The 19913-nt window shown below is 38.8% G+C and overlaps 1 protein-coding gene across 1 annotated transcript in view; it reads left to right on the top strand.

Moving 5' to 3' along the window:
* The window catches only part of TEX10 (testis expressed 10), a 63390-nt gene that overhangs the window by 34461 nt on the left and 9016 nt on the right, over positions 1-19913 (top strand). The window contains exons 11-12 of the mRNA XM_087758337.1: positions 10923-11011; positions 12230-12363. Of these exons, the coding sequence (XP_087614463.1) occupies positions 10923-11011; positions 12230-12363 (223 nt within the window). The remainder of the gene's footprint in view (positions 1-10922; positions 11012-12229; positions 12364-19913) is intronic.

The raw sequence follows: 19913 nt of genomic DNA, 5'->3' as shown, positions 1-19913 counted from the left end.
TTTAGCAGTATTACAGGTAGAGCTGGAAAGAATTTTTGGTGTAATCCCTCTATGCCTACTTTCTACATTTGTAGGGCTGCTTCAGAATGGTTTTTAAAAGACTAGTGAGGCATATGGTTATTTTTGAGTACTTTTTGGAAGACTGGCTTTGAAGCAAATCTTTTCGTCAAATATGGAAACATATTAAATGTTGTAAACTCACCTTCTTGTATATGGTAGATTGTCTTGTTTGTCTGACAAAAGGGAAGTCTGCTGTTTACATACTGAAGTCTGTACTGTAACAGTTGCAGAGGAACACCATTTGTCACCATTTATTAGGATCAATGTTTTTGTTTGCTACTTCTTAGTGTCTTTGTGGTGATGGAATGGCAGATACTCTTGCAAACGTATTTCTCTTTTTTCCTTCCCTTTTGTATAAGGTAGGATACTTAAGATGATTAATATATAATCTGAAGTTTACTGTGATGTATTGTATTCTATGAAATATGGATTAAGAAATGCAGATTATGACATTGTGATCAAATATATAAACTAGGATGTTAGATTGCTGACTTTACAGGAAGAGTTCTCTGTCTCCTCTTAACATGTGTTGAGGTACAAATAAGGAAAACCTATTCAGTGTAATTACATAAATGCAATTTATGTGCCTTTATTCAGTATAATTACATAAATGCAATTTATTTATGTGCCTTATTTATGCATAATAGTTATGATTTTTTTTAGAACTTTTTATCCATTGGAACAGTGTGTCTGGAAATTATTTCACTGTAATAGAGAATTGGACAGATAATATTTCACTGCCTAGATAAAAAACAATGGGAGTTAATTTATGGCATTTCTGTCTTGAAGTAGAGAGTCCATAAATGAGATCTCCAATGGCTTCAAACAGCCGTTTCTTATTCTTGTGGGGCTCTTTCCCTGCTGGGGTCTTGCAAAGAGTTGTTGTTTCTGTTGCTGTAGAAAGGGAGAAGGGTGAGGACCATATAAATAAAAGCTGAGCGCTCTCTCCTAGCGGGACATAAATTGTGTGGGAGTTCCTAGTCTTCACAGATTTGAGATAACTCTGGGGATAACTTGCATTCTGGTTGTTGTAACTGTAAATGGACGCCTTCCTTAAGAGGCAGTGCCTTTAAAATATTCTGTTGCTTTCCAGACAATAATGAGGGAGCTCAGCTGGTGTCTCATCAAGCAGCCAGGCATGCTTGTTGGTTCCTGCTGTCCTCAGGAATCTGGTGTTTAGAAAGAACTGGGATGGGGATGGACATTTTAATATCTGTTTGGTATAAGGTGTAAAATTCCGTGTCTCCAAATATATTACCCAGAGATTTTAAGGTCATAATAGAGTTTAAAGTTTTTTGTAGATATTTCCTTTGTAATACTTTTTACTTTATTTAGTCATCTTAGTTATGTGAGCTGCAACCTTTGACAGTATAGCTTGAGGAGGCACAGTGAGAATGCAAAATGTAGGTAACGAAGAGCCTGTATACTACTTCACTAGAGACTTACTGAATGCATTATTGTAGACAAGAAAAAGAAAAACCTTATATTCCCAAAAAGTATCTGCAAGTTGGAGAGAACCTGGAGAGGATATTGTAACCCATTATTGTGAATAGCAACACCGATAGAGCAATTGAATACAGTAATTCTCATACAAATGAAGTGTAGAAAAGATTTCAGAACAGTATATTCATTTTAAAAAGGAAGACATAAATAAAATTAAAATTTTAGCAAAATAAGCTGAGTTCTTATTTAAAAAAAAAAAAGGGAAAAAACACTTTCAAGTCATTACAAATGGTACAATGGAAAGTCAACTCAATACACCTTGGAGAATAAGTGGAAAAGCATACATGTATAGGAAAGTGTAGTAACTATGAATGGGTTGCTAAGAAAAATGTAAGAATAGTAAGGTCTGTGTTCGCTGTGAAGTGCGTTTTCTGGCTATGTTTTCATACCCCTCAATTTAGAAACAAAAATGAAGGAGGAAAGTATTAAAAAGGTAACAAAAATGCTTAAGGCGCTGTTGAATATAAACTAAAAAGAAGAGTGTGCTTTCAAAATGCTGACATTTTGCTGACTGGGTGCCACCGAGGATGACGGGTAAAAGATTGATCTGTTTTCCTTGCTGCAAGATCAGAAAGGATCTATAGTTCCTGAGAATCGGATCCTGGGGTGGGTTACAGTGCATTCCTTCATCCACATCTGGTCAGCACATTTCCTTTTCCTTGCTCACTATAATGTAAAGGTCTAGGACTTGAGAGAGGGAGAAGGCTAAGCTTGTGTTGAAGGACACGGCCCCCTAAATTTGTCCCCAGGTGGTTGTTTGTAGTTTGATATTCCTAACCAAGGGGAAAAGAATTATGTTGCTGCACTTACAATTGCACCAGTCGGTAAATGCCGTTTGCTCATTAGTGAATGTTTCTTCTGATTTGTGCTCTTGTTTATAATGTGTAAGCAATTCTTTTCTTCAGACAACCTTTGCAACCATGGAGCAAATGAGTAGCTGACAGGCTTACTTTTAACAATGCATAGCTCAAATTGTTGTTTTCTTAAAATAGGGTTCATATTTTTTCCCAAATCCCTGGTAATTCCTTGCAGATGTTTGTTGTGTTTTGCCACATCTTCAAGTGGAAACACTTGATCCTTCAAAAGAGATAATGGAAGTTAAAACAAAAAAACTCACGCTAACAAACCATTGCCTACATATGGGTACCTGTCAGAGGAAAAGGAAGATAAAAACTCTTCACTTACTCTCAGAGTTTATGTTCAGGACCTGCGCTACCTGGAGCTAAATTGGTGTGAATGATGAGATAGGTAGAGGGTTGGAAAAGTATTCAAAGATTTTTTTATTTTTTTTTTTTTTAAAAAACTATTTCAATATCAGTTTGTGACAATCTTGGTTTCCTGTCTTTTCAAGAACTGGTATGAAAACTAAGAGTGCTGATCCTCATTACCAGTGTAACACAAAACTGATTTGATTAAGTTGATGCAGGAAACCTGAGTTTATACTTTATTGCAGTTGCAAGCAGTTGCATTTCGATTTGACAGAAATTATTTTTCATTAAAGCTCAACAGGAATAAACTATGCCAAAGCTGAGATAAATATTGGCACAGGGCTTTTTAGTGTTTTAAAAGAACATATTTTACAGGAGTGCAAGTACATGCCTAGACTGGGGGAAAATGCTTTATGTTTTTCTTCCATAAAAGTACAACAGTCCTAGTATGGTACTTGCACATGGTTTTGCTCCTTCCAGTGTGTGTTGTTGTTTATACACAGGCAGTTCCTGAGAATGAGAACATGGGAGTGTTTGGGATGTATTGTAACATACTTGCCAAGCTCTCCAGAATAGCTAATTCCATAATTGTTCTGTTACCTCATATTTGACAGGTGTTTTTACATGTAAGCACCATTTTAAATGGTTGCCAGACAGCGCTGCTACTAATTACGCGGCTAGGCGTCTATGTAAAACATAAGATGTTCTTAACAATCCTGTGAGGAGGCTGGCTAGAAGACGTGTGTGTACAGTGTTGTCCTAGCGTGGTTTTATTCAGCAGAGCAGTGTTTCTGGGCTCAGACAGTGACCCCTGAGCAGTGTGCTGAAGAATTTGAGTGGAGTCCTCTCAGCTCTAGAGAAGGATGCTGCAGTATCTCTGTGGAAGTCTCCTGCTCCTGATGAGTACTGATCAGTACCTGAGCAGTTTTGTCTGGATAGGTGAACTCCCTGGGCTGATACTAGACTTACTGTGTTGAGAGGTTGTAGATGGCACAGGTCATAAAAACAGGAAGCCGAAAGAAAGAAGAAACCTTTTCTTTACCCCCTTTCTGTAGATCAGTAAAGACTTTTTTTCAACACAGTGCCTGGTCGATCACAGTGGAAGATTCACAACTGATGAGGGGTATTGTCCTACACATCTGTGGTCGTGGGTCGTGTAGGAAAACTCAGCCCTGTTTCATGCAGTGGGAACAACTTCTTTTTGTTCCTTGGTTGCAGCGTGATTATTCCGGCTATTGTGGAAGAACCACTTTACTCTGCTTCTCATATTTCCAAGGTCTTAAATGAACTCCTGGATAGGCAAAAAGAGCAGAACAACAGAACGTGCATCTGGAAGGTGGTGGTGTCATCTTCAGACTGCAGGTAGATGAACTGACTGATTAGCTTTGGAAAAAAAAAAAAAAGACAGGGTAGACTTGATTAGCTCCATGCTGCTATACTGAGTACTTCAGTATACTAAATAACGTGAATGTTGTTAGTGGACTTTGTCATCTCTCTCTCTGGGTTGTTCTGGAATAGGCTGTACAGCCCAGTGCCAGCACAGATCTTGTGAACCTCCAGTGATGTCTGTCTTCCGCTGTATGAGCTGATCAGTTAGCTCTACCCACCATTTCCTACCTTTAAACCAATTATCTTTTGATGTAAGGGCCTTCGTTCCTACACTGTGCCTGTTTAGTTTTTCTGGAATTCTTTTTCCGAAGTATTATAGGGTCTTCCATATTCATGTGCACCTACCCCTTATGAAGATTTCTAAGAGGTTGAACTATTTTTTCTAAGGCAAAAATTCTTTTTTCAGAAACCATTCTGTCTGTTCCCAAGCACGACATAGGTATTCATGTGTCAGCTAATTTTATCCGTCGTTATAGTGTGTATTAATTTGCGTAGTGCAGGCATTAAAGTTACAGACTTTCATTATGTAGAACTTATTTTTAAAACCAAAAACAAACCCAAAAACATCACCGCATTTGCCACTCCGCAGCCTGTAGGTGTCAGGGAAGTTCTCAGATGGCAGGTTGCTCACAGCTGCTAGTAGTTTAGTTCATTCTTGCCTTCCCTTGGAGCTCCTTGGGTGAATGCCATCTCATCCTTTCCGTTCTATTGAGTTCCATAATACATTGTGCAGCTGCTTGAAGTTACAGGAGGCCTTCTTGAAGAGTCATTCTGGAATGGGAACCAGCGCAGTTTCTTCTCTGATGATCAGAGGTGGGCAGAATTCCTGTAGCTTCTGTCCTGTAGCCTTATCTTGCCTGAGTGCCGCTCTCATGCACTGGTTGTCTGCTGCGTGTACAGAATCCTGAGAAGTTTTCTGCTCCTGATGTGTTTGAAGGACAATTTATTACTAGCATCTCGATGGTTAAAGTGCTTGCTGAGGATGCAGAAAATCTGGGTTCACTGCCTTCATCTGAAGGAGAGATTTATTTCCTATTTCCTAGCACAGTGACTTAGTCATTGAACTATTTTGAGGAGGTGTACTTAATTTAATAATAGATTAATAAATTATATTAATTTTATTAAATTTTCACGGAGTTGAGGCCTGGAATGCAGTTAGTTTTTTTTCAGGAAATGAATGAATCAGCTGGTGGCTGTGCCTATCAATATTTACATGTTCTGTGTGGAACAGAAGTATCAGTGGAAGAAATAGAGGGGAAACTCCTTTTAGGATGATTTTATAACCTAGAATTAAAGAAATAATTGTGGGAGGCCTTGGTTTAAATCTGATCAATGGGTGATAAAATAAATTTTAAATGGGATCAGCTACCACAGTCTAAATTAAGTTAGGTTTCTCAGGCTATTCTCTTGCAAATGTTTAATTCTGTAAAGATTCAGGAACACCCTACGCTAGAGTGTTCTCTATTATGGCAGTGGAAGCACTTTCCTGAAAGGTGAAAGAATTGGATTTTAGTTTCCTTGAACAGAAAACCCAGACCCTTGGTCTTACACTTCTTGAGTTCTGTAACCCTCGCATTTATGAACAAAAGGGTGATAGTATCAGTGCCTCAGAAGAACTGTGAATCTTGCATTTGCTTTTTCTTGTTTTACTTTAAAAATACTTGAAGGCTGAACTCAGGGGTTTTTGAGATTCATTACACTTTTTTCAATTTTATTGCTGAACAACAACAAAAACAAATAATCAGAAACCCAACCCACATTCTAAGCAAAATTTGCCGTGGTTGATAGATGCGTTGCTGTCTGAGTTGGAGTTTGAGCATTGTGCTTTACAGGAGGGCAAGTGGAAGGAGAATTTCTAAAATGACTGCAGCAAGGTTCCTCAGAGTTCTGCTACCAGACACCTCTAAGTTATCCAAAGACTCCTTATGACTACATAAGTCAAAACCGACACCTTAAACCTGAACCAGAAATCAGTTGGTAGCTAGTTTAGAACAGGAAGCCCCAAGATAATAGTCTGTAGTTGAGAAATAACCACTTGTGCACAAACTGCAGTTGTATTATTTAGCAACTCTGTGATGTAGCTCAACCTGAAAATGACAACAACATGAACAAAAGTAGTGAGGTCTGTCTGGAGTTAAAAGTTAGCAGCAAGTGAGAAAAGGAATGCATTGCACAGTTGCTGTGACTGAGAAATATTTGCTATGCTAATGGAGAGAGAAGCAGTGATTTTTGAGTTAATTAGATTCAGCTTTTCTTTTAATACCATTTGGCATACAGAGCAGGTTACCCAAAGGTGCAATTCTAAACCTCAGTAGAGAGGTTCTCATGGAGAGCAGGTAACCTTATGGAAATTACAACACGTAATTCATCATAGTTAATGTGGGTTTGGACTAGCTGACTGGAGAGGTCTCGCTCATATGCAATTTGATAACAGGTTCCCATTGTCAGTAAAAATTTATTCAAAAAAAGGAGGTTATAATATGCCTATTACCTCTCTTCCACCTATAAATCAGATTATTTTTTTTAGTTAAATGTCTAACGTGTAATTTACAAGCATCTCAAACATATTTTAAAAGTGCACATAATTCTTAATTTTCCATGGTAGTCTTAATATATTAAACTAAGATTTTTGAAGTAATTTGCAATGTATTTTTAGTATATCGGCATCCATTCTAGAATTAATTTTTTTTTTGTTCTGTGTTCTTTATCCTATTTCTGATTTCCTTTATCGTGAACCTCAAAATTTAGTAGCTTTAGCTACGTTATAGACACTTGCGTTCTAAGGTAATTGAGGCATTGACAACTGGTTAGACTTGTACTTAAACAAACTTCTATGCTGTAATGCTGTTCTGCTTGTATTTGTAATATTAGAAAGGCATTGGTCTTGGTCTTAATTTGTTATGATATATCTGTGAGATCCTTATCTAGTCTTTGATGACATGATGTCATGTTATTTTTCCATCTTACATGCTGTATTGAGCGCACCATGCTCACTGGAGGAGCGTTTACATAACGTTATACTTTGTCCCTGTTGTTTCAGTAGAAGGCTCCATGTTTTGTCAATTGTAATTATGTTCCACTTGGAAAACAAAGTGATTGCCCCTGTCCGTGGAATCTTGTCTTGTGCTCAACTATTTTCACAGCTGTAGCAGATGAGGAGGTGATATTTTTCCCAACTGACAGAGGAGGAACTGAGGCAAGGAAAAGGTGTAGACAGAAGTACATAGAAATACCTGCTAACTTTAGGAATTCAGCATGAAACAATTGGGCACTGATTTTTCAGAATATTTAGCATTTTCTATCTTGGAAGCAAAGGATTGATTTCAATTTCACTGTAAGTGCAAGTGGAGCAGTAGAGATCAGATGGGTGTCTATGTGCTGCTCATTAAGATATATGAAGCTGTATTGCTCCACAGCTATTACGGTCCTTTTAGTCTTTTACTCACTGTTGCACTGTTGCAGGGCTACTGATAACTAGCAGAAAGAAGGGATGAGAGAAGCCTCCACTATGAATAATGTGGGGTTTTTTTCTATTCTAAAAGTAAATTAATACCTCGTCTGATAAGACTTGGAGAAATGTGTTACCACTGATTTCCTGTCCTCCGATTTTAAAAAGTATTTATCTAGCATTTCGCAGAACCTCTGCAATACAGACAGGAGGGTGATCCAGTATAATGCCTAAACCATATTTGTTTACCTGAATTTGGGAGCTAATCCTTTCTTCTACCTTTTTTTTTTTTTTTTTAACCATCTCATGCCTCATATGCTGTGCATGTTGTAGATGATGCAATAAATAAGGCAGGAACAGGTCAGGCTGTGTTGTCCTTCATTGCATAATCCTGATCGATCCATTCATCCATGATTTGAACGAGGTATAGATTTTTTTTTTAAGCAAAAATATGACATCTAACATTATCATACTCTAAGGCATATGCACAAAGAGGCCAAGCTGAAGATTATAGGCAACTTCCTCTGTCACTTTCTAAATTGAATGCTACATCATTTTTAACCTTAATGCTCTTTTAACATTGAGGCTTCTTTCATGTGTGTAATAGATTTCACTTTTTTAAAAAAGTAAACTGCAACTGAATTTGGAAATCTTGGTTTTGTGTATGCGTGTCTCAGTGTAGCTCTGCTTACAGGTGAGTCTTGAAACCATTTAATAGCTCTGTCAAGGGTTTGTGTCTTACACTGCCTCCATGTTCCCGGGGCAGAACAGCAGCGATCCTCTCTGCTTCCTCTTATGTCTACCTCTGTCACACTTTGCTTGGCATGCTGTTAGGATGCTTAAAATGCGTGTCCTGTTTTGCAAGTGTGCAGATAGTCAAATGTGGGTGGAAAATGAAAACTGCTGAAGTGTGTGAAAAATTTCCAGACTTTTAGCAATGAGCTTCAGAATCATTTTTGAGGGATCTCCTGAACCTATTGCAGTTTATGTGGTTACTAGCAGTGAATCTGAGTTTTTCTTCAGTCTCTTCTGGAGTTCATGTAGAATTCTCGCATTCACTCGTCCTGTTATGAGGAATTTGACACATCTGGTAACAGTTGCATGGAAAAATATTTTTATACTTCATATTATTTTAAACCAGACTCTGACTAGCTTTGTCATGCAAGTCTCTACTCCCTGAAGTTGGGCTTATCACAAGTTCTTTCCATGTTTTCTGTCTTCCTGCCCAAGATTTTTTTATTTTCACATTTCCCCGATTCCCTTTGCAGCTTGTCATCTGATGTATCTCTTCCAACCTCTTGCATTCCCACCATTTTGCTCAGTGATTGCATCACAGTTTGGATTTCTGTGTCCAGTAAGTCCTAAATTATCCTGAATCTCTCTTCATGCTCCTCAATGCTTATTTTGGTATAAGGAGTGATCTCAAGTCTGACTCTCGGTCCCTCTGCCTTGGATTCAGGCAGCTTCTTCCCCTGTGCTGAACAGGACATAGGCTTCATTCTCTCTTCTGGTATATGGATCCTAATTCTAGTGTGAATATTCACCTTAGGTAGAATCTCTGGGGAAATAAGTTCTAAGACCTCTTGCTGATTTAGTTGAATATGTGTGAAATCTCTCAGATGCTGTAATGAATTGGACTGGGACTCCCTTGGGAGGAGGGAGGAAATTCTTCCTTCTCCTGGGAGAAGACTACTGGCCATGGCCAAGGGGTTTGTCTCTGGAGAGCTCAGTGTTGCCAGCCAAGTGGCAGCCTTGTGAATGCAGAGAGATTGAGGAGACTGCAAGTTAAGAAAAGGAAGCCGTGAGCCAGGCCTCAGAGGAAGACCGAAGTCCTCCTAGGGAATAGAAGGGACCATGCAGAGCTGCCTGCACCACAAAGTCACTAGGTTGCCTGAAATATGCCTGGAAATAAGGATTTGCCATTAAGCATACAATGTGAAGTGGGAGCTTTATTTCATAAAGCCTTTCTTTGTTCTCTCTCACCTAGCCGTGATTTCCTTTTCTGTTCTTTTTTTTTTTTTTCCCCTAGAATTCATTATCCTACATGGTAGTCTGATTAAATCCTGAATTTTTTCTTTACATTAAAGAAATTCTGAAATTCCTTTCCCCCCCCCCGCCCTTTTCTTTTTGAGGTGCTCCAGACACGTGCATATTCTAGCTGTCATTTTTGTGGATGCTGAAATATTGTGGATGGATTTTCATGGGGTGGCAAAACGTACATGCCTGGCACAAAGTTATTCCAAATTTGATATTTTTTGCTCCCGAAACATGGAGCTGTAAAAAATTTCTGAAAAACAAGCTTTCCAGAATTTTGTTACCCATGAGCTAAGCCATTTTGGCTGTTAGCGAAGAGAAATTAGGAAAAAAGTGATCCGAGGCAGATAGTTGGCTTGGAAAACTGCATTCAGAAGTTCTGAAATTTCGCAAGACTGTAAGAGCAGAAAGCAGCAATCTCTTACAGCAAAGATCCATAGTCCGCAGCGCAGGTGCCAAGAGCAGCATACAAGTAAATTTGAATAATACGCATTTTGCATAACGTGATGTAGGTCTGAGCTGCAGCCTTTTGAAGAAAGCACGTGTGAGATGTACTTGTTCCCAGCTCCTGGCTTTCTCTTGGTTCTGCACCGATACAGGGGCAAGGTGTTACCGTTAGGTGATCGGTGGTGTCTGTTTGCTCCGAGTTTCCGCAAGCGCACATGGCTTCTAATTTGAGAAACAAAAGTAGGCTGGTGTACCACTTCTTACAGATTGCCCCTAAAAAGGGAAGCGTCAGGCAGCTTTGAGAAGGGATTTGCTCCTGTCTTTGCGTGTTGCTCCTTTATATGTTCTAAATCTCAAAGGAAGTTTTTAATTTAGTTCTGCGTTCAGTAGCTTAAAATAGACACTGAAACTGCTTTTAAATGGGATCTACTGTTAATGTAAAGAGCTGTATCAAAACTAGTGGAGATAATGAAAAATACAGCTCAACTTTGTAACATAATGACTTTTACCAAATAAGGGAAATAAAACTAATTTAATTTACTGTATGTTGGCTGTCATCACTATATTAAAGGTTATACCTGTATTTATGAAAAGTTGCTATCTCAGTAATTTAATCAACAACCTAAGCCTATACAAAGTTCAATGTTACTTGTCTTGAAAAGAGTGAGTTCTGGTTTTGAAGCTATTTTAAATGCTACTCTAACGACAGCAGTTAGAAACAGGAATGCTAAAATTAACAGTTTAGTCATGCTAATTGATTGTATTGTGGAGGTAGGTTGTGAATTCTTAATTATATGGCTTTTAATAAACTATCTGCTATTGGTTTTGTGTAGATCATCCTTTGCAGGCTGGAAGTGCCAAGTGCAGGATAATTCAGTGAATGATGTGGACTATTTCAGCTTCTTGTTTTCAACCCTTATAGGTAATCCATGTGAATGTCATAATTCAGAATTAACAAAATGAAATTTGTTTTGATAGTCAATTGCTGGATTTTAATTTAGAATAAATGGTATACTAAGTACTTCCTGAAAGTAATTCTAAACTTGTTACTTATTTTTTTTGAGATGCTCTTTTTTTTTTTTTTTTTTTTTTTCCCCTCTTGATCTGATTTTTGACACCCTATTTTTACACTTGAATTGCCATTTAGGCTGAATATTTGCATATATTTTCTTCATTCTGGCAACTTTCTTTGGGAAGTATGAGGAAAACCTAAATTCAGCATATGACTTGAACAAGAATTTTTTTCTAGATTTAAGTCAATGCCTTTTATTGGCTCGTAACAATACAAATGAGTGCCTCTGGGATTTCCTGTGGACATGCTTACGCTATTAAAAACATTCCATCAGAATAAAGTAATCAAAGTACGTTGAAGTGAGCTGCCCAGGGTCAGCATGTGAGCAGTTACTTCTGCTACTATATTCTTACTTAGATATAAAAATAGTTGTATTCTGGGGTGATGCAACTTTGGGAAATTACAGTGGTTCAAATGGCATAATATTTTTGAGAAATATTTTCCAGTAACTTATCCTGTGGTAAAAAGAATGTGTCTTTTCTTTATCACCTCAGTCATTCATAATGTTCAGCTACTTTGCTTTGAAAAATTACCTTTTTTTTTCCTAAAACAGTGAAGAGAGCGTTGTACTGATAACTGAGAAAACAAAAGCAAAACCGAAGTGGCTGGTTTTGGAGCAGTAGTCCTGTTTTACTAAAACATCTAATACCTGGCTAGAAATAATTAGCCAAATGATTCTGATTTTTTTTTTTTAAACCCTGAGGTTATGTTAGAAGGTTACTGAGTACTGTGAACACATAGTGAACTGTCTTGTATTATACCTGTGGGTTTTTTCATTTTGTAAAGATACACACCTTGAAAATAGCAGCATAAGGTGGGCGCCTTACAGTTTTTATACCACATTATAGTTTAAATGGCTATGCCATCAATTTTTCAATATTTTTGTTTTCTTTCAGAAGTCAGAATTTGTATTTTGATATACGTAATTTAAAATACCAAGCAAGAGCTTTTAACAAAAAAATGTTACGCAGACATAATTTAAAAGACAGTTTTTGTCAGTGATGCTGTTGAAGTAGAACAGTGCTTGGCTTGTTTCGTGATACTGTTGTATTGCTTCTTTTTCTCTAGGGTTTTCAAGAGAGGAGTTGACTAGTCTCCAGGGCATTAGAGGAAAGCCACACATTAGCCAGACACAGCTTTCACCTGTCCGTCTTTACCTAACTGATCTGGACCAGTTTTTACACCACTGGGCTGTGACAGAGGTAATACATCAACACTAATTCTAAATGACAGCATACAAACTCCGAGTGCTCTCCATCCCTTTTCCGCAGATGCCTAAATCTTGTTGTGAGTTTAGTTGAAAAAGGAATGAAAAAATATAATAGCTGTTGAGCAGCCAATGTTTTTCTATAGCCATCAGATGATATTTTGAAGGAAGCTGCTTGAGAAGGTGAATGTTCAGGCACATAGTATGCAAAACAATACTCATGGAAAAAATGGGTAGAAGCCTTGGTGGAAGATTCTTAAACACTAATAAGATTAAGACCAGCAATATGTTTTGGCTTTCAAAAATAAATTAATTGTAAAAATACTAATTATGAAGAGTTGTCTTTGACAGTAAATTCCACTGTTAATTAAAAAGCACTTGCATTAAGTGAGATTTTAACTTGGAAGTAATATTAAGTTGGCATTGGTGGTTATTTAGAATAACTTCTGATGCTTATTTAATCAAAATTTACTGGGATTAGAAACTTCACTGTGAATTTGGTTCCTGCTCATAAGATCATAAGAACTGAAAGTTTAATTTTATTGCTGGTTCTAAAGGGATCTGAGCCACCCGATTTTATTCAGAACAAGTGCATATTAGTTTTCATTCTGGCTCAAACTCTTTTTGTTGCTTAGCCCACCATAAACCACTTTAAGGTGTGAAATCATGTTTTAATGACATGCCAATTTGACAGTATTTCTGAAATCTCTGTCATGAATACAGAAAGAAGAGTGTAACAGAAGTTTTTAGTTGTATGATTTGTTCTGCGTTTTCATGGCAATCTTTGTGATTCGAGAGAGCAGTACAGTAGGTTTTGCTCTTCCAAATCATGAAGTTTAAGTCATAATCTACTGAAACTAATGAAACTAATGATAGTCCGAGGCATATACTGCATGTGTGCTGTTATGTACTGAGTAGTATTTTAAGCAAAGTTGTTATTTGGTACCATGAGTGACACATATCTTCAGATGTCCTGCCTTCGGTCAGTTGGCCTGTGGAGCAGCTAAACTTTCTTCCTAAGTTTTTTCACTTTGTCTCTTCTGGGTAGTAGTGATGTGTTGTCTCACCAAAACACCTTTCTCCAATATTGAAAGACTAGAATGTTTTCTCTCCCTGTCCTGTACAGAACACAGGATTGTTCCTCTGTGAATGCACCAGGGAGATTACTTTCAAGTGTTTCTCAAAGGGTTGGCATAATCCCATACATCTGAAGGATCTATATATGCTTTACCTGCTTCTGAAAATGCCACCCCTCGTGTCCTCTTTCCTTCCTCTTTTTGCTTCTCTTCCGCAAATCTGTCAAAGTTGGGTGAGAAACCACACAGTAAGAATGTTTTCACTTGGGGAAGGTGAAGTAGTTTGATTGTAGATACCTTGTTTGTGCCTCAGGTTCCTGGTTGCAAGTTTGATTTACTTCTTCTGCCACAATCTTTTCAGTGTTTTGGTGCCATCAAGGAGAGCTTTTACTTTTCAGAAATTTGAGACTTGCTTTTGTTAAGTACCTTTTCCTGGGAAAGATACAAGGTGCTCTCTCAGGTTCTCAGAAACAGATGGCAGTCATTAGGCAAAGAGCTGGATATCCTTGGTTAGTAATGAAAGAGGGTTTGGACATCCTATGGAGCATTGTGCTATTTCTGCAGTTAGGTGTCAGCCTGAAGCCTTTTCTGGAGATTTAAGTTATGAAAGAGAGAATGGGAACAAAAATCCCACGCATCAAAAAATCTGTGTGTGAAGAGCGCTGAGACCTTCTAGACCTACCTCATTTTGTAGACTCTGAATCAAAGGGAGTTCTGAACTGCCGCTTACAACTCTGAACTTGAGAAGGAGAGTGGAGGCTTTTCCTCATAAGCGTCTTCATGATTGTGGAGAGAAAGTTTCTAGTAAACTGGGTTATATTGGGTACACCTAGGATGTGATCAGGAATATTCAGCAAGGATTTATGAAGGGCAGATTGTGCTCGACCAACCTGTGGGCTTTCTGCAACAAGGTGACTAGCTTGGTGGGTGAGGGGAGAGCAGTGGATGTCCACTTAAAAAAAAAATCAGATGTTTACGCTTTTAGATGGCCGTTTTCTCTGTGTTTAAATATCTTATACAGTGCTGTGTTCATTAAGTTTTCTCTTTTCCTTGTTGAGTACCACTCTCCAACCTCGAACATGTTGACCCATACTCTATTTCATGTTCAATTTGTAAAGAAAACATTCCGGGGACTGGAGTCCATAAAAACTTTGGGATTTGGAGGCTGGACCATCTTAAATAAAAGAGGAGGGGAAAAAAAAAAAAAAAAAAAAAAAGGAAAAATCCTGGCTTGGGAAAAACCTTTCAGTTCAAGATTTGCCAAAAGTTGCACAGGAATACTTTTTGTAGAGCAAGTAGTTTCCACCAGGTATTGAACAAGCTGCTCTCCTCTCAAAAGAAAATAAACCAAACAGCAACACACACACACACACACCCACCCCCCACCCCCGATCTACAGCCTCTGGGGAGAAGAAAACTGCCGACAAATCATGAGGCTTTTCTAGGATGTCTTGAAAGACAGCGTGATATGACAGCTCTATGTGCATTGAGTTTCAGGAAGGTAGGTTTGGAGACAACTTTCTTCCAAGTGGACATAGTTCAAGGTATGATGCAATTTCGGAATCAAAATACTTTTAGCTGTGACAGAAAATTATTTTCTTTAAATAAAGAAGTGCTCCAGGAAATAATAAAACCCAGCTTGAGTCACACTTTTGGTGGAATTGAGTGGCACGGCTTCTGAATGATGAATCTTTCGTGCTTTCCCTTGCTGGATAATGAAGTTGATGGCGATGCTGTAACGTTAAGCAAAATACTTGTAGTAATTTGAAATACCCAGTAAGTGAGAGCAGCCCTCTGTTGGCTGCAGAGCAGGCAGCATTCAGGCCTCTATGTTGAGAATTGTTCATTTAAAAGAGTTCTCATTGTGTAGTTGTAATTCAGGTTTCCCTCATAACGGAAAAGTACTTTATTGTGGATGAAAGTAAATAAGGAACTGATGCAGTTACGATTCGACAGCCTGGTTTCCTATGAATAAATGCAACTAGTGATCGGATTATTATTAGTGCATTCATTCTCTTCTTTCTTCTCTTCCACCACTAGTTTTTGTCTAAACCATTGGCTAGTTTTTGGCTCTCTGCGAAAAGAATAAAGTTGCAAATACTAGTGGCGTGTAAGTTTTATGGAAATAAGCAGGTGGAAGAGAAAAAGACTCCAGATTAGCACAAGGCAGTTTATAGCTTGGTTTCTGCGTGCTGCTTGGCAGCAGCCAGCTGGCCAGCCTGCACGTGCATCGCTCTGGACCAGGCTCAGCAGATGCTGTGGCTTGGCCTGCGGGGGTATCAGGGTTGCGAGGCAGGAGGAGCTGGGGTTGTGGTGCTAAGGAAACGGAAGGGGAAGGGAAAGGGATGAAGGGTCCCAGGCGTGAACATGTAGGAGGGCACAGCTCGTTGGCTTGATTGCTTGCTGCTCGACTTTGCCTTCCTCTGGATTGAACACAGTCCCAGCTTTCCGTCACTATCTAGCTGTACCGTGCCAGTGAGTGGTGTGTGTTTCTAATGGTAATGAACTGTAAGAGGGAATTTAATGTATAACATATACATACCAGAGATGCAGAAGGAGAAAAGGTGTGCCTCTGGAGAAAGAGCAGGTTGTGTAAAGGAAAAGAATAACTTGAGGCATTTTCAAATGGCAGTTTGGACTTCTGGAGTGTGTTATAATACAACCAGTGCAGTTAGTAGCATGTGTCTAACCGTAATTGGTGAAAAGGCCAAACAAATGCACTTCTAATAGGAGTTAATGCTTCTCAGTGGTTTATAACAAAAACTGTTTTGAGGTGGATACTGTTTGTAACTTTTTTTGTCTAGAGAGTGCTAATTGGTATAGTGGAAATCTGAAACCATGTTATTGTGTGAGCTTTTAGGTAATGGGTGATTTTCACTGAAGGAGCAATGCTTAAGTAAAAGTGTCCCTTTAAATGCCATTTTGCATAGCTGTAAAGGTTAATCGTCATATTCTGTCTAAAAGATATGTTAAATGTGGAAATCTTTGTTCATTTTCTGGAGCAACTTCTACTTAAAATGACTTCTGCCTTATTAAAGCCAATAATTTAAAATCATACCCCTGTAGCTGAAATAGATGGGGCTCCGGAATAAATGGTTGCAGCCTTAGGGAAGAGGCTTCAGTCTTTGTTCATTTTAACTGTGCCTATAGTGTTTGTCCGTAATATTGTTCGCTCCCCTGTAATTGAATTGCTTGGCTACTATTGAACGAAATAGTGCCAACAGGAATGAACAGTTTAACAAGGTAACAGTGTATACATGATAATTTCTGTTGTTGTAATATTTGATGTTTATGACACTTGAACATTTTGGAGGGGGAAAGCAAACAATAATTCAAAAGTTCTGCTTGAAGTCGAGATTCTAGAGTTGTATCGAGCACATAACTGACTTGAAATAAAATACGCAACGTTTAAAACGTTTAAGAGCAAACACTAGGGAAGGCCAGCTGCTTTTAAGAGCAGTCTTGAATTCAAAAACCTTGAGATGCGTATAATGTAATATACTAATTTGTGTCACAAGCAGAGAAGTCTTATAAGTGAAATAGAGTTGGGAAGGCTGGATCTGCTCTGATACGCTATGGAAAATCATGGCAAATCATTAAAGATAGCAAGTCAATGCATGTAAATTAAAAGTCCTGCAAGGACGTTTTGTCTTGAGAAGTAAAAGGTGGTGTTGCGGTGCTGAAGCTTAACTTTAAGCAGAGATTAGCACTTCAAAAAATTTTGAGTTGAAGTTCCTGTAAGATTTCAACTTGCGGTCTTTATTGAGATTTTCAGATTAGAGTTACATTGGGGAGAAAAAGCAGCTGAGGGTGAAAAGTAACCCTTCTGAACCAGAAACACGCTATAGTTTTTACCCTGTTAAAGGAGGATAAAAGAATTCTGTATAAGCCCATTAGTGTTTTGGAAAACTACATCCTATCCAAGTTTAATGTTCAGAAATGAAAATAATGGGGTTTGTTTTTTGAAAAGTAACGCAAATTCCAAAGAAACAAAAGAGAAATTATGTAAATAAATGTAATGCCTCCAAAAATGAACAAAGCTCTTTTTTTCAGAGGTCTCTTCCATCATTTTCTTAAGATAGAAAACTTAAAAACCAAACAACCAAAAAAACCCTATAAAACCCAAACACCAAAACACAACCCCCCAAAAAACCTAACTCGATCTTCGGGCCAGTGCTCCATCGTGCCTGCATCTTAAGCTTCCAGTGTATCTTGTGACGTTTTATAGCTGGGAGCTCACAGTTACTGCACGTAACTAACGTGAATTAACATCTCCACAGTCGCTGTGGATTACGCTATAAATTCACATCCTGGTTTGTGATACCTGAACTAAATTTGCTTAAAAAGACAGGCTTTGTGGGACAAGAGCTAGTTTCCTAAGTGTAGGGTTTTCTGTGTTTTCAAGTCCTTTTGTTTGGCGAGGGGGCAGGCAGGTGAATTTGGAGACTTGCACGTCAGACGTTCCTTTGACTGTCCCGCGTGTGGTCTGGCAGGAGGAATCGGCCGTGGTGACGTTTTTAGCTGCGAGGAAGCTGCAGAGCTGTGAAAGGGGGGCTTATTATGGCTGCAAGAGGATGAAACAAAAGCTCCTTGGGTAGCAGAGCTATTTCATGGTGTCCTTGCTTCAAATTTTGTTAGTAAGGTGGCTCTGAGAAGAGAACCAGACCTGTGCTCTTTTTCAGGTACGGCTTTGTCTCCTCCTGGATAGCACATTAGCTGTGGAGCATAAAACCTGGTTTTGCCTGCAACAGAATAATATTTTCAGAAGTGCTCGTCACTTAGTGAGACAGCAGGACTGTCTCTAGCCCATAGTTCTCTGCCTCCTGGCACCGTATCTTGCTGGTACCTAAGATTTAAACGCGTGATCAAAGTGTTGCGCAGTAGGTGAGCAGTGGTGATTGTCGCCCGTGTATTTGTGTCCAGTGGCAAATAAAGATAACTTCACTTGGTTTGGTCGACTTTTAATACAGGTTTAGCATCAGACTGTGCGCGCGGCCTAGGAATCTGCGTATAGGCAGTGGCTACAGTTCAACAGATTTGCAAGATAAGTTTGCATGCTGTAGTTACTCTGTTTCCCATCCAGCAATTAACTGTGTTTCATAATCCTAAGTCTTTGGAAATACATACTCCGTCAAGATGCGGAACACGATACATGTTCTTAAGCATTTGTAATTCTTAAACAAGTTTCTGCCTTCCTGTTTTGCTATCCGGTATGTAAAATTAGCCCCATAGTGTTTTTTTTCCCCCTGTTGCCCGCCTATGTATTGTTCTCCTGCCGACTCAGTTCCTTCTTCTTGGCTTTTTTTTTCTTTAACCTAGGTTTTGTTTTATTGTGATTGTGTGGGGGTTTTGTTGTGGGTTTTTTTTGTGTTGTTTTTTCTTTTTTTCTGGAGTCACTGAATCAGGAATACCTTTCACATCCACCCCTGTGAGCTTAGCCAAGGCAGACGAACAAAGATCTCTTGTTGTACACAGCTTTCTCAACAACTCAGGGCACTGTTAATATTGCCCTGTCAAATCAATTTATTTCAGAAGGAGAAGCAGCACCTGTCAAGGGAGTACACTGCCTGATAAGCTAGGGTGCTTCGGGGGAAGCTGGCCAAGCTTCAGATGACAAGCTTCATTGCCTGCCCCATCACCTGAAAACTTCTTGTTTTCTACGCTCTGCAGTAACGTGTTACACTGGATAAGAGTCCCGCTCGAAACAGTCATTTCACAAGGGCTTGGGAATTGACTGCAGAACAGCCTGTTACATTTTAGTTACCCGTGTTTGAGGTGGATGTCAATGTGAATTGAAAAATATATTTTAAAGTTCACATTAGGATATAGTGTTTGGTGTGTGCCAACTTTCTTTTTTGATAAAATCACTTTCTTGGAGTCTGAATTGTCTTCGGTCTGACTCCACATAGTGGCTCGCTAAAATACTTGATCCGTTATTTTTTCTGCTTGCTTGGTTCCTCTCTGTGCTCACGCTTGTGCGTGTCTTCAGAGGAAGGTGAGTTTTTTTTTTTTTTTTTGAGAGTACTTCGCAGCATGATTAAACTTGAAATTATATGCAGATTTCCGCTGGAGAGTTCCTGATAAAGTATTTCCCTTAAAGCTTTTTGAGTCAGGAATCTATCACGTTATGGGAAGCACAGAGTGATTTAGGGAGTGGGAACAGTTAAATAATGAACAAAACGGTACTCTCAGTTCATCATTTGTGTGTGTGCCTGTTGCCATGAGGGCTCAGATCGAGACTGGACTTCCTCGGTTCCTCCCAACTCTGCCTTTTGGAGTGGAGAGCATCTTACGGATAAGCAATATTAAACTGATAGATTCCTCTGATTGTACATTAGGGCTATGAAGAGCCTGTTTCAGATTGGATTAAGAGTCAGTCAGGTTGACTGTCAGCAGCAAAAATGCTTTTAACTCATCCAGTTGAAGACTAGAGTAAAATACTCCATGGTGTCAGGATCTCCAGAAAGCC

This window comes from Nipponia nippon, unplaced genomic scaffold, assembly GCF_047370975.1.
Source record: "Nipponia nippon isolate SJK-2023a ecotype South Korea unplaced genomic scaffold, ASM4737097v1 scaffold_1, whole genome shotgun sequence".
Taxonomy (NCBI): Eukaryota; Metazoa; Chordata; class Aves; order Pelecaniformes; family Threskiornithidae; genus Nipponia; species Nipponia nippon.
This window is presented reverse-complemented; position numbering and strand designations above follow the sequence as displayed.